The 12,562-nt window shown below is 45.0% G+C and overlaps 1 protein-coding gene across 1 annotated transcript in view; it reads right to left on the reverse strand.

Moving 5' to 3' along the window:
* SUSD4 (sushi domain containing 4) overlaps positions 1-9,757 on the reverse strand; it is a gene marked incomplete at its 5' end in the record, with an annotated part of 69,347 nt that extends 59,590 nt beyond the window's left edge. Inside the window, one exon of the mRNA XM_083856208.1 lies at positions 9,637-9,757. Coding sequence (XP_083712334.1) covers positions 9,637-9,757 — 121 coding nt within the window. The remainder of the gene's footprint in view (positions 1-9,636) is intronic.
* Between the last annotated feature and the right edge of the window lie 2,805 nt (positions 9,758-12,562).

Genomic DNA, 12,562 nt, shown 5'->3' on the forward strand with positions numbered 1-12,562 from the left:
AAAAGAGACCGTGTCCTCCATACTTCTTCCCTGGCCCCACAGAAGAACCTCAGGCCTTTGAAAAGAGAACAAGGAGTGCACAGGAAAGAGCATGTGATGTTATGAGTCAGCAATGGAAAGAACTGCCCAGGATGATTGTCTCTGAACCTGAGGAGGGATAGAGCAGGACCCAAGATTGTGGTTGCAGCAGCTTGGTGCTCCCCCAGAATGATTGTGACTGTATTTTTGGGGGGTCATGGTCCCCCTTCAGAGGAGAGAAGAATGTTCTGCACTTTTACAAGATCAAGACAAACGTCTGTGTATTTTCATTTTTACTATTGCTCATGATAACACCATTTTATCTTAATTTGTTCAAGATTACTGCAAAGCTGGTAATTGCAATCAAGCTATTTTATAAGTCCAATTTACAGGAGACCAAATTATTTATTATTTATTTTCAGTTCTAAGTGGATCATTTGTGTTTTCTCTGAGTAAGATGATGTGTACAAAATATCCCTAAAAATGTCAACTAAGTGGAGAGATACAGAAAAATGCCTCTCTGTCTCATAAGTACCCATTGCTTTCAGAATACAAATCATTCTTACACAAACACAGCAATAGCATGGTAGGCTTCCACAGAGTATTAGAAATGCATTAAAAAAACCCCACTGTATGCTATGAAGTTTTTACAGCTAAAAGATTTGCCCAAGCAAGCAGTGCTGTTGACTTCAGTCCTCACACCATCACAGGTCTCCTCTTGCTAATTCAGTTCTTAGTGCTGCCCTAAATCCAACTTCCATTTTAGCTTAACCAAGCAGCTCCTCCCCACACACTCTCCAACATCCCCCACTTCTCCCTCTGCCATTCCTGAATAACACAATCTTTCTGGATACCCACAATTGGAAACCATTTCACTGGAAATAGGAACTCAGGCACTGGGGGTGACAGCTGTTAAGCAGCTGCATATCAAAATTCCAGTTAAAATTGTTTATTTGCAAACACACATGGAAGTGTTAAGCTATTGACTGGCTTTTGTGTGGATCTAATCTATTACCACAGGGCTGTTCAGTATATACAACTTCACTCAGTCTGCAGAAGTAAAATACAAATTCACTTGGGTGCAATTTACTGTGGCAATAACCATACTGTTTACATCATGATCAAGCACAAAGAGTTGGTCTAATATCCCCAAGGAGAACAGACTGTGTAAATAAGCATCTTTTATGGGAGGGATCTGAGATTTATTCCTGATGCTTTCCAATTGTGACTTTGGAAAACCCTTGCAAGCCCTTCAGAACAAGTAAAGTAAAGCTGACCTTTTTGAGAACTGCTGGTGAAATATCTGATCTTGTGTTAAGCACAAACTTAGCTGTGACCTTCACTAAACCAGAAGAATGGAAGTTCCACCATTGAGAACCACAACAGCTCCTTCTGTGCTGGCAGCAACACATGAACATGGGGCAGCCAGAGCTAAACTTCAGCTCCCAGGCTGTTAATTAATCCATAACTTTTGAAAGACTCTATGCTGGGACAGCCTGCATTCTTCCAGCCTGACCCAGGAGAGTGACAGCAGCAGTCAGTACAGCCCAAGACACAGAACTGATGGATTTGCACTGACAAGCAGCACAGTGGAGGAAGTAACACTTGGGAATCTCACACTAGAGATGGAAATCCTGAGAGTCCTATGTTACAGCATTGACAATCTGAGCTAGACTTGACAAAAACATTTACAAAGGTTAGAGAATGAAGCATTTGGATAGGTGGTAGAGTTTCCAACCTAAAGTCTCAAGTGGTAGCGTGCCTGAGGTAAATGTGTTCTGAGCAGGAAGAAAAACTACAGGCACTTCTGAGCTCTTTTCCAGTCCTATTTCTGTGACTCTGCTCTCAAGTGTATTGTCCTATGCCTTGAAAGATGGAAATGAAATTTCTGTTCCATAGTTTTTTTACCGTACACACTTGCTGGTGCTAATGACAGAAAGAAGAGGACCCCATGTTTACTTTCTTTTTCTGAGCATTTTCTCCCTCCCAGCATGGCAGTATGGCAGCTTTTCTCTTGAATCTGTATGGTGTTCTCCAGCCTCCTGACAGATAAACAGCTATGAGTTCTGCTGCCTTTCTGCAGTACCAAAAAAGATCAGAAGGCTTTGCATTTTCAAAGACAACCTCTTCTTTTTAGCGTGTTCTCTCCAGAATGGGAGTCCAGTGATATAATGGTTCCTCTGATTCATGTGCATGCCATATCCCATTTTTCCTTTAGCAGTGTACAAGAGAGTGTATTTTTAGGATATTATCTCATGATACACTTGATAACCCAACTTCTACATAATCTAACCTTTAGTAACATAACCTATTTTCTTCCTCAGGCTTCCTCTTTTCAGTTTCCAGACTTTTTTTTTTTTTTTTTTTTTTTTTTTTTTTTTCCAGATTTTGTAAATTTTTCTAGTTGCAGAATTTGGCTTTACACAGAAACTCTGCTGCACCCTTTGCCATGCTTCACCATGTGCAGAAAGGATCAAGGGACCAGACCTGTTTCATCCTTCTGTGTCCTCTGCATTACATCTTGTGTTTGCATGAGCCAACATTTGTAAGCTGAACCCATATTTTTATGGAAGCACATCACACATCCACTGATTTCTAAAGTGGGATGGGCAGTGTGAGGCAATGGCACTCATGCCACAACCCACATGGAACTGCCTGTCATGCAATGATCATCTCCTCTCTAACTGTTCAAGTATGTTAGAATTAATTTAAAACACACACAGTACTTCTCTAATGTTGCCCTTTCGTGTAGACTGTGATCATGAACCAAATGACTGAGCAAGGCAGAAATACCCTTCCTGTTAATATGGGCTTTACACCATGAGAAACCTGCATAATACCAATTTTCAGGGCTCTACCCTATCTCATGACACTTTTTTGTTGTTGTTATTCTGAAGATGTTTTTGGTGTCTGGAAAAATGCCATGTGCTATCTCAGATATAAAGGAGTCAGGCAAATAAACCACACTGGAAATACTCTCTGATTTGCTTAAGTAGCAATTTAAGTGAATAGGAAATCTGCTGCTCATCTCAATTAGAAGACAGTCACAGCCAAAAATCCCATTATAGCGACCATATTATAAAAATGTGGATTAGGAATTTCCCTAAATTCTATTTACAGAAGAAAGAGCCGGATGAAGATCCAAAGGATCTCTTCCCTGTATATGGCAACATCTGTTTCCTACGTGAAATGTGTCTTCAAGACATTACATCTTTCTACAGTCATTTCTCCATCTACAAAGGAGCATAATAAAACTTATGTTCCTTTATAAAGTGCTTTAAACTCCATGGATGAGAAGAGCTATATAAAAAAAAGTCCCATTTTTATTACTGTTGTTACTATTAAGCTACCACAAGCAAGAATATTTGTCAAATTATGGGTTTAATGAGATATGTTTATCAAAAGTAAGTAGGGGTGCTGGCAGAAAAGCCCCTATACGCCTTTCTGAAGGTGGTCATAATGACAAAATCAATTAATACAGAAATGTTCCTGGTAAATTCTGGAATCTCCCTAGCTAAAAAAAGCTTGGGACAATCCCTTAAAAACAAGCAGAGGAGGAACCCAGGATGGACACTACTCAATTTAAAAGATTCAAAGGTCACAAATGTGGAAACACATTTGCCCCACAGGATCTCAGTGAGAACAGATGGCACCACCAACCGCTCCCACTGTTTACAGTGCGAGGAGAAAGAAAGAAACATCCCAAGTTGCATAAATCCTATCAGCAGCCCAGCTGTTCAGGAAAAGCCATTGGGAGCCCCCTCTGAAAAGCAGGAGGCCAAACTTGGTGTCAACAGAAGCCTTGGGGTAACACAGTTAGATAAAAGGTGAGTGTGGACACCAAAAAGTGCTGTTATAAACCACGCCACTGTGAGAATTAATAGATGTACAGCCTATAATTGGTTTCATAGTGCTCTGTTTGTGCCACCTCCAAGGAAGTAGCTGAGGAGATGTAAAACCAAGTGAGGAGATGCCAGTTTCACAGTTAAATTGCTGAATTTGGTAGGATCCTCGTACCTTCAGTCCCTTAATATGTTATCAAAGCAAATTTTTCCACTTAGTGAATCAAATTGTACACAGTACACCACTTTATCCCTCGAGCTCATTTTCTGACAAGCAATGCTCGCCAGTAACTATAGCCCAGCCTTCATTCACATTTGCACCAGAACACAGCAAACATGAATTCAGGCGACACTTTGTTGTCCTTTTCCTGTGTAAAACCTCATGAAAATGCACAGTGCAAGTGCAAGGTTTCCTACTTCTAATAATGTGTATTTTTAAAATAAAAATAAATGAATTTCAATCAGAATTAGACAATATTTGAAAAAGAAAGTTGAGTACCTGATCAATGCTGTAGGAAAAAAAATCTATAAGAATCTGTAAAAGTTAAAAAAGATAGCATTTTCCTAATTCTGGTAAGAATATTTAATTATTAAACCACACAAATATCAACAACAAAAAATCACAAATAGTAAAGAATCTTCTATTTTGATAAAGCTCAGTTTATACTTTGCTAAAATTCCTATTTCTTATTCCGGTAGCATTTTCTTTGGGAGGTTCTCAAACTCCCTCATAACATGCCCACAAAATGCATCACTTATCTACTTTACAGATGAGAAACTCAAGCAAAGCATAATTAATTAATTCTCCAAAAGTTGTAATCATCCCTAATACAGAGATCAAAGATACTCTCTTGCAATCCTGGGAGTAAGGGAGCAAAGCAGAGAAGCAAAAGTTAACCTCAGTCTCCAAATGACACAGCACAGCAGTGATAAAGCTCCTTCTTGCAGAGTGCTAAGAAACTGATTTAAGATTAATCTATCAAATATGCCCACCTCTCTCAAGGCTGTAGGCAGATGGATGTGCCACTAAGACAAATTATGAACTGCCATCCTCTGATGTCACCGGCCTTGCCACTTACAATCAGAGCAGCACTGGAATGGTACTTCACTGCTGAGAACAGGGGTTGCATGAAGCACATCTGGGACTGAGGTCCTGTCACGGCAGGAAAAATATTTTCCTTCCAAAACACTGAGCTTCTCCAATAAGATGGAGGTTAAAAACAATGCTGCAAAATAATTGATGATTTCATCAAATGTACAGGGAACTCGAGGCTGAAATGTCTGTTCTGCTTTACAAGCAAAGCAGATGCACTGAGAGGGAGACAGTAAAATACATGAACTACAGACTTAGTGAGAGGCTATCAGAAGACTTGAAGTTTTTAGAAAACCTTCTTTATAATTCCAAAATGGTATGCAAGGCAGTTATGTTAAATCTCTGGCTGGCTTTTCTTGCCAGAAACAACTGCAGGTTACCAAATCAGCCCTATCACAGGCTTGCATCATCAGCACACATTAAAAACTTGTGTTACCCCAGGAAAACAAGTCCACCATCCTCAGAAACCTGAGGGATGTGTTCTTGATGGCCACTACATCCACAGTCAGTGGTTAGTTACCATAACCACAGCAAAACCAAAATTTCAATCAAATGCAATACAATCACAGAGCAATTACAATTCAACCTTGGTCTAGAGAAAGAAGCTCACCACTATTCTTCATGGAATCACTAAAATTCAGCATATTAGAAGGCTTCACAACATGCAGAATTTTTTTGCCATCATGCATGATCCCAGCTTAAAAGCACTACTGATGTGCAGGGATGTTGCCAGCAGAACACGCAATCAGGGAAAAACCACAAATTGATTACAATGTCAATAAAAAGCCTTTTTTGCCCTGGGAGCTACGGGGAACCAGAATCTGAATACAACCCAGCATCGTCCTATAATGACAACAAAGGAACCTGGGATGTCAGAGCAGGAGCAGAGCTCCAAGGCACAGGATATTCCTCAGCTCTGTTCAGTGCCAGTGCATGCAGTGCCTGCATTCCACAGGGAAGCAGTTCCATGAGAGCGAGCTCATGGTCTGAATGACCAGCAATCCAGAAAGTATGACAAAAACTTAAGAAAAGTTCAGAGAAACTGGAGGCATCAGGCTTTGGAGGAACTGGAGTGTGCATTTCTGCAGCAGAACATCGAAGAGGTGAAACAGACCATGAAAGACAGCCAGAACATTGACCCTGCTCAAGCCCAGGAGGCAAGACAAGGTCATGGCCCTCTCCAAGCCTATGGTGATGTGTGCTGCAGCCCTGAGACTCCCCACTGGGCCCTCCAGAAGACACTGCAGAAGAACAGAGTTCACCCAACTGACCCATGACAACAAAGCAGACACATGCCCAAGTCACATCTGGGTACAAGACCATACAACAAACCTCAAAAACAGAAGCTTATTGAACTCCTTTTCTCCCGCTCCTTTTAGATTTTGTTATCCTCCACTATCTTAATACAGTTGCAGGAATTTGAAATACATTTAAATGTTTATTGTTACAGCTATTATCCCCATGCTACAGTTTTCACAGTGAACTCAGTACAATACCTTGAAACTCCAGAGTAAGTTGTCATCAGTTCCATCCACTATGAATTTCATTTCTCCTCATACCAGCCTTCCCAGCCTGCTCCTGCTTTGTCTCTTTTTTTGTCCCTCCTGATGAGGAGCAGCTGAGGGAGCTGGGGAGGCTCAAGCTGGAGAAAACAAGGCTGAGAGGGGACCTTACTACTCTCTACAACCACCTAAGGAAAGGAGAGTGTAGCTGGATGGAGGATAGCCTCCTCTCCCAGGTAATGAGCACCAGGATAGGAGGAAATGGCCTCAAGTTCCACCAGAGGAGATTTAGATTGGATATTAGAAAAAAATTCTTCATCAAAAGGGTGGTCAAGCATTGGAAGAGGCTGCTCAGGGAGGTGGTTGAGTCAGCCACCCCTGGGGTATTTAAAAGATGTGTGGATGTGGCACTTGGGGCCATGGTTTAGTGGTGGGCTCGGCAGTGCTGGGTTAACACCTGGGCTCGATGATCTTAAAGGTCTTTTCCAACCTAAACGATTCTGTGATTCTGTAAACAAAAATGATTAGATGAAAGCCACAGGCTGAAGTATGAGAGATACACTATATCATCGGTATCAGCAGAGTTTTAAATACATCAGGGACGAATGAGGGATATTGATAGCTGAAAGGTTTGCTCACTTGAGTTCACTTCTACAGCAAATTTTTTTCGCTAGATTCACTTTTGTGAAAGTCAAAGTGTAATAAACAAAGTTATTCTCTGTAGGGTTATTGACAAGAAAAAAAGAGTTATAAGTAGTATTGATTTGGGGTGAAATGGTAGAACGTGACAATCAATAGAGCTTAGTCAGATATAAAATAGAAGGAGTCACACATGTCATGACAGGATTATTACAGGAGGCAAATCCTGGTATCAGCCAAGGAAGGGAAGAAGCTGTAGATGGGATCCAAAATATAAGCTGTGGATTGTTTTCAAGAAAAAATAACCCTAAATTATTCATTTTAATGTTTTAATATGTGAGGTAGTTTTTATTTCAGCATATTGTCAGTGCTGTTTTTCTAAAGCTTTTTAAACAAATTCTTTCCACCTCCATAGTATTTTCATTAAATGTCATCAAAGCGCTTTTCAAATCTCTGAGAGAAGTATGATTATCCTTATTTAACAGATAATGAGAAGATAGAAAGAGACTGGAGCTACATTTCCCAAACCAGTCAGTAATGCCACGTGCCTTGTGTCTAAATACACAAATCCATAAAATGAGAGTCCTACAGAAACAAAATTTTCACAGGTCCCTGGAAATCACAACTTTGGTCAACAGCTGCTTAAAAGTTCTCAAACTCTGGGTCACAGGCTGGGGACCCAAAAGCTGTGCCTTCACAGCAAACACAGCAAGCTACATAAGCACAGCGAGCTTGTTCACAGATACAACAGAGCCTAAAATAGGAGGGATGCTAATCCACAGTCCTCTGTTCTAATTACAAAGCTCATTATTTTTACCACTCGAATGACTCAGGGTGAAAGAAAGCCAACAACCATGTATTCTACCACACGAAAGGACTGTACATTTGCTGGGATTTATACAGTGCCTACCTTCTGAGCACAACCGCACTGGAAAATAATAGCAGTAATCAGAACAGTAATGAATGTTTTTCACTGGTGATTATGCCCATGCACAATTGTTCAGAGCATTGCCTTTTCCTAGACTCTGGACCAAAAAAAACCCCACCCCAAATTATTGAAAGATGCTAAAATGATTTTCAAATGAAATTCGATACAGAATTAGTTACACTACCGAGGTGAAAGGCAGCGGCGTTAATAATGATCAGCGTCACACAGCAATTTATTGCAGGCTGTGATGGAAACTATTCCATTCCGGGGAGATATAAACCATATTTTGAAGAACCTCTTGCACTAATCCACTAAATAAGCGCTGACAATCAAACTGTGGGATATGCAGAGCCTCAGGGAGGAGGGGGCCTTGGAACAGCTTCATTTTTATGAATGGAGCCATAAGAAGTAGGTTAGAGAAGGACAGGAGCACGCACAACTCCAGTCCCGAGAAAGGCACAGGACAGGCTGAATAGCACCCCCACAGTGAAACATGAGCTGCCCAGGAAATCAGGGCTTACATAGTTGCAATAAAATAATTTTTTTTTTTTTTTTTTTTTTAAGCCATTGATTTCTAAAGAGGGATATGTAGTCACTGCAACAGTTTAAAAGCTTTTTTAGCTGGAATCACATTTGCAGTCACGGGATTTCTACTGGAAAATGGCATTATCGTCTCCAGAGAGAAAACTAGGACTGAATCACATCAGGAGGAGGATGGACAAGATGACCTTTTGAAGTCCTCTTCAGCCGTATTCCCGTAAGTCCACACTCAGTGACAGAAAACACATCTGGACTGGAGCTGGTGGCATTCGAGTTAGAAAATTTTGGCATAAGTCTTTGGCACGAGAAGAAGCCCAAGCAATTTTTATATTGAGCTCTGTCTGCCATCAGTGATGCGATTCAATCATAAAATGGCTTATTCCCCCAACACAAATATATAATACCATGCCGGAGTAGGAATGTGAAGCTGCTCTCATTATCACAGCTAAGTTCATTTTACAGCAAAGCAGTTTACTTTAAGACTTTTCCCGTAATCCAAGTCTAATTATGGAATCAATTTAAAACAATTTTGTAATTAAAAGTACCTGCTGAAAATATCTCACAGGCTCAATAATTTAAATGATAGTGTTAAAAAGGTAATTAAAATTAAAAAGGCCAAACGAGGCTGGGTCGCTCCTCCACTAGGAGAGTGCTGAAGGACGTCGCATTTGCAAACCCGAATGGCCAGCTTCCTCCCCAAAATCCTGCTTTCCCCAGCTGCAAGGGGAATTCGCACTGAGAGTCATTCAAAGAGATGTCTGAGCGGACCGCGGTGGGGCAAGGCTTTTTTTTTTTTTTTTTTTCCTTTTCTTTAAATTCGAAACAAATTACGCTGTTTCAAAATGAAGCTGTACTTAGAGAGAGCCGGTGCTCCCCAGCCGGGGCGGGGGGGAGGCTCCCTCCTGCCGGGGGTGCCAAAGGCGGGCACGGGAGGGGTGGGGGGCGCAGGGGGGGAACTTTCCCCGCTCCCCCCGGGCCGGGGCCGGGGATGGGGATGGGGATGGGGTGTCGCGGGCCGGGGCCGGGCGGAGGAGGGGACGGGGGCCGGGGCCCCTCACTCAGTCACTCACTCACCGCCCGCCGCCAGCCCCGGGCCGAGGCTCAGCGCCAGCTGCAGCCACAGCGCCGCGGCCAGCGCCCGCCGCCGCGCCGCCGGGAGGGCACCGCCGCCGCTCGCCTGCTTCCCATGACACATCTTCTGCCCGCCAAAGGCATCCGGTTCGCCGCCACCTGCAACGAGAGAGCCGCGTCCGCCTCGCCGCTGCCCCCGGCTCCGCGGGTCGCCCCCGCGCCGCCCCCCGCCGGCCCCGGGATGCGCTCCCGCCCGCCCCGCCGTGCCCCCCTCCCCTCCCCTCCCGCCCCGCCGCCGCTACCTGCGGGGGCCCCCCCGCCAGAGCCGGCGGTACCTCCGCGGCTGCTGCCGCCGCCTCCGCCGCTGCGGCTCGGCAGCCTGCCGGGGCCGGGCGGAGCGCTCGCACACGCACACACACACACACACACACACACACACACGCTGGCACACACACACACGCACACAGGGACGCGCACCCCGCCGCCCGCCGGCCCTACCTTGGAGCGGGGCAGCCGCAGCGCGCACCTGCCCGGCCCGCCCGCCCGGCGCGGAGCGGAGCGGAGCGGAGGCGCGGGGAGCCGAGCGCGGCGGGAGCAGCCCCGGCGCGCAGAGCACGCATGGCAGCCGCGGGCACGGCCGCGCCGCCGCTCCGCGCTGTCCCCCCCGGGCACCCCCTGCCCCGCGCCGGGGGGAGCCCCAACACCGCCAGGGGTAGGGGGAAGGCGAAGTTAAGGCTTCGCTCCCGGTAGTTTCTTGCTCGTTTTCACCTCAAACGGGGTATCGCGGTGCGCAGCTCTGACGGAGCATCTTTGGGATGCCCTGTGCTTCGTCACGTAGGCAGAACCTTAGATACGGGGCACGGTTTGGCAGCGCCGGTGGCAGTGCTGCGTCTTTCACAGTTTTTGGGGAGTGGGAAGGTGTATTCCCGAGCACTCTCACCCGTCAGCTGCCATTGGGGAAAGCCAGGACGCCTGGGCCTGCCGGCTGGAGCAATTTTGCTGTTAGGAATCAGCATCCAGCTATACTTAGTGAATCTGTGAATTTCACAGGCACGATCACTGTCTCCTGGCTCCAGCAGCTGTGGCAGCTCTGTGTGTTCCCGGTGCCGTTCCCAGGGTGCCGTTAGGGGCATTGCCCCTTTGCCCACAGCTGGGCATTGCATCTCTTCCCTTACTCAGAGCAGAGCGTGTCCTCTGCCTCAAGAGGACTCTGCTAAGCAGATTGAGGTGTTTGCAAGGGGAACAAAACCAGGAACAAGGGAAGACACGTTTGTAATGAAACATACCTATGCTCAGTACAAACACAGACCCAAAGGTACGTGGGATAATATTAACAGCATGCGGACTTAGCACATCCTGATGCTTCAAAGTTAATAGTAAATACTGGTAAAGTTGAAGTCCTTTTCAAGTGTCTCAGCTACCTGATGCTGTCACTTCCAAGTTAAAACTTAAGGCTCTTCAGGGGAGATTTTAGTTCAAATCATTCATCAGTTCAAAGGCCAGTGTAAGAAGCATACTTCTTTATCTCCCCTGGAGAAAATGGGCCTCTCACAGTGAAATGCAGGCGTTCTTCTAAGAACGGGGAAGTATGTGGCCAATTTTCAGCTAAGAGAATGTATTATCTCTGAAATACCTTTGCTTCTCCTTTTAAACAGGAAAATTTGGAAACTATAGAGCATTTTCACCAAGCATCATTTCCTGATCAGGTCAGTTTTCATGTCCCCAGCCAGCCCAAAAGAGGGAGTTCAGGTCAGCAGCAGCCCCTGTAAGCCGTGCAAGCACAGCGCAGGCACAGTTACCTGACAGAGGTGTTCCTCAGAGGAAATAAGCCATTGACAAGTGGCAGGACAGAGCAATAGTGCAGCAATTCCTTTATTAATCTATCTGTAATAAGAGGATCTTTATGTTACTGGTTTGGTGGCTTTCATTTTTGAAAATAAAACAGCAAAAGATAATGTCACGAGCAATCTGACGCTACTTGTGTTCTCCGTCAATTCAAATGCAAAGTGCTGGATGCAATGTTTACCTTCAGTGTGGCTGGAGCACTCAGATACTTCTGAGGAGGAAGAGGCAGATGAACTAACATCTGTCAGTCTGTATTTAACCCTTGTTTCTGCAATTTACTCCTATCCCCCGTGTTGATAGGTACTACTTAACCCTTGTTTCTGCAATTTGCTCCTATCCCCATGTGTTCATCTGCACCTCTGACACCATTCAGCCTGAGGAAGGACAACTGAGTGCTCCAGGCACCTGTCAGCCACCCCACATGAATGGGAGTACCACTGCTCCAAATAGCACCAAGAAATCAAGGTTTTCTTGTGCAGCAGCTATTCCTCAAAATCTTAATGAACTGTAGAAATTCACTTCTTGCTGAGCAGGGCAGGTATGTGCAAGGTGGTGGCAGTGGCTGAGGGGGCTGGGGGGGTTGCCCCCCCAGTGGCTGAAAGAGTTTAGCAGGAATCTGTGTCAGGCAAGAGCGAGGAAGGGCTTCTGCAGCCCAGGAAAGCCTAAACTGAGTGAGGAGCAGCAAAAGGTGAAAGAGGATGAAGCCTGAGGCAACCCCGACCACAGAGAGACAGAGGGGAAGGAGCTGCTTCGCTTTGGCTTGGACTTTATTTCTGGAAGGGATGGATGGATTGCCTGAAGGGCTACAACTGCTCTGTGACCAAATCTGACATCTGTAATCAATTTTAGTGCATCCTCCTGAGCTGCAGTGGGGGCAGCCAGAGCAGTGATCAGCAGGCTGGACCCGAAGCTCTGAGCTGCTGTTACATAGCGCAGACTGTAAAATACAGGAGGATTTGTCCCCTGGTTATCCCATGCAGATGTTGTGATTTCTGTGCCTTCCTACACTTGACTGCCCCTCCACTATTTTTTTTAAGGCAAGTTACAGATGAGCCTCAAACCTGTGGGGACTAACCCTGAATTG

Source organism: Zosterops lateralis (genome assembly GCF_965231275.1).
Source record: "Zosterops lateralis genome assembly, chromosome: 3".
NCBI classification, from domain to species: domain Eukaryota; kingdom Metazoa; phylum Chordata; class Aves; order Passeriformes; family Zosteropidae; genus Zosterops; species Zosterops lateralis.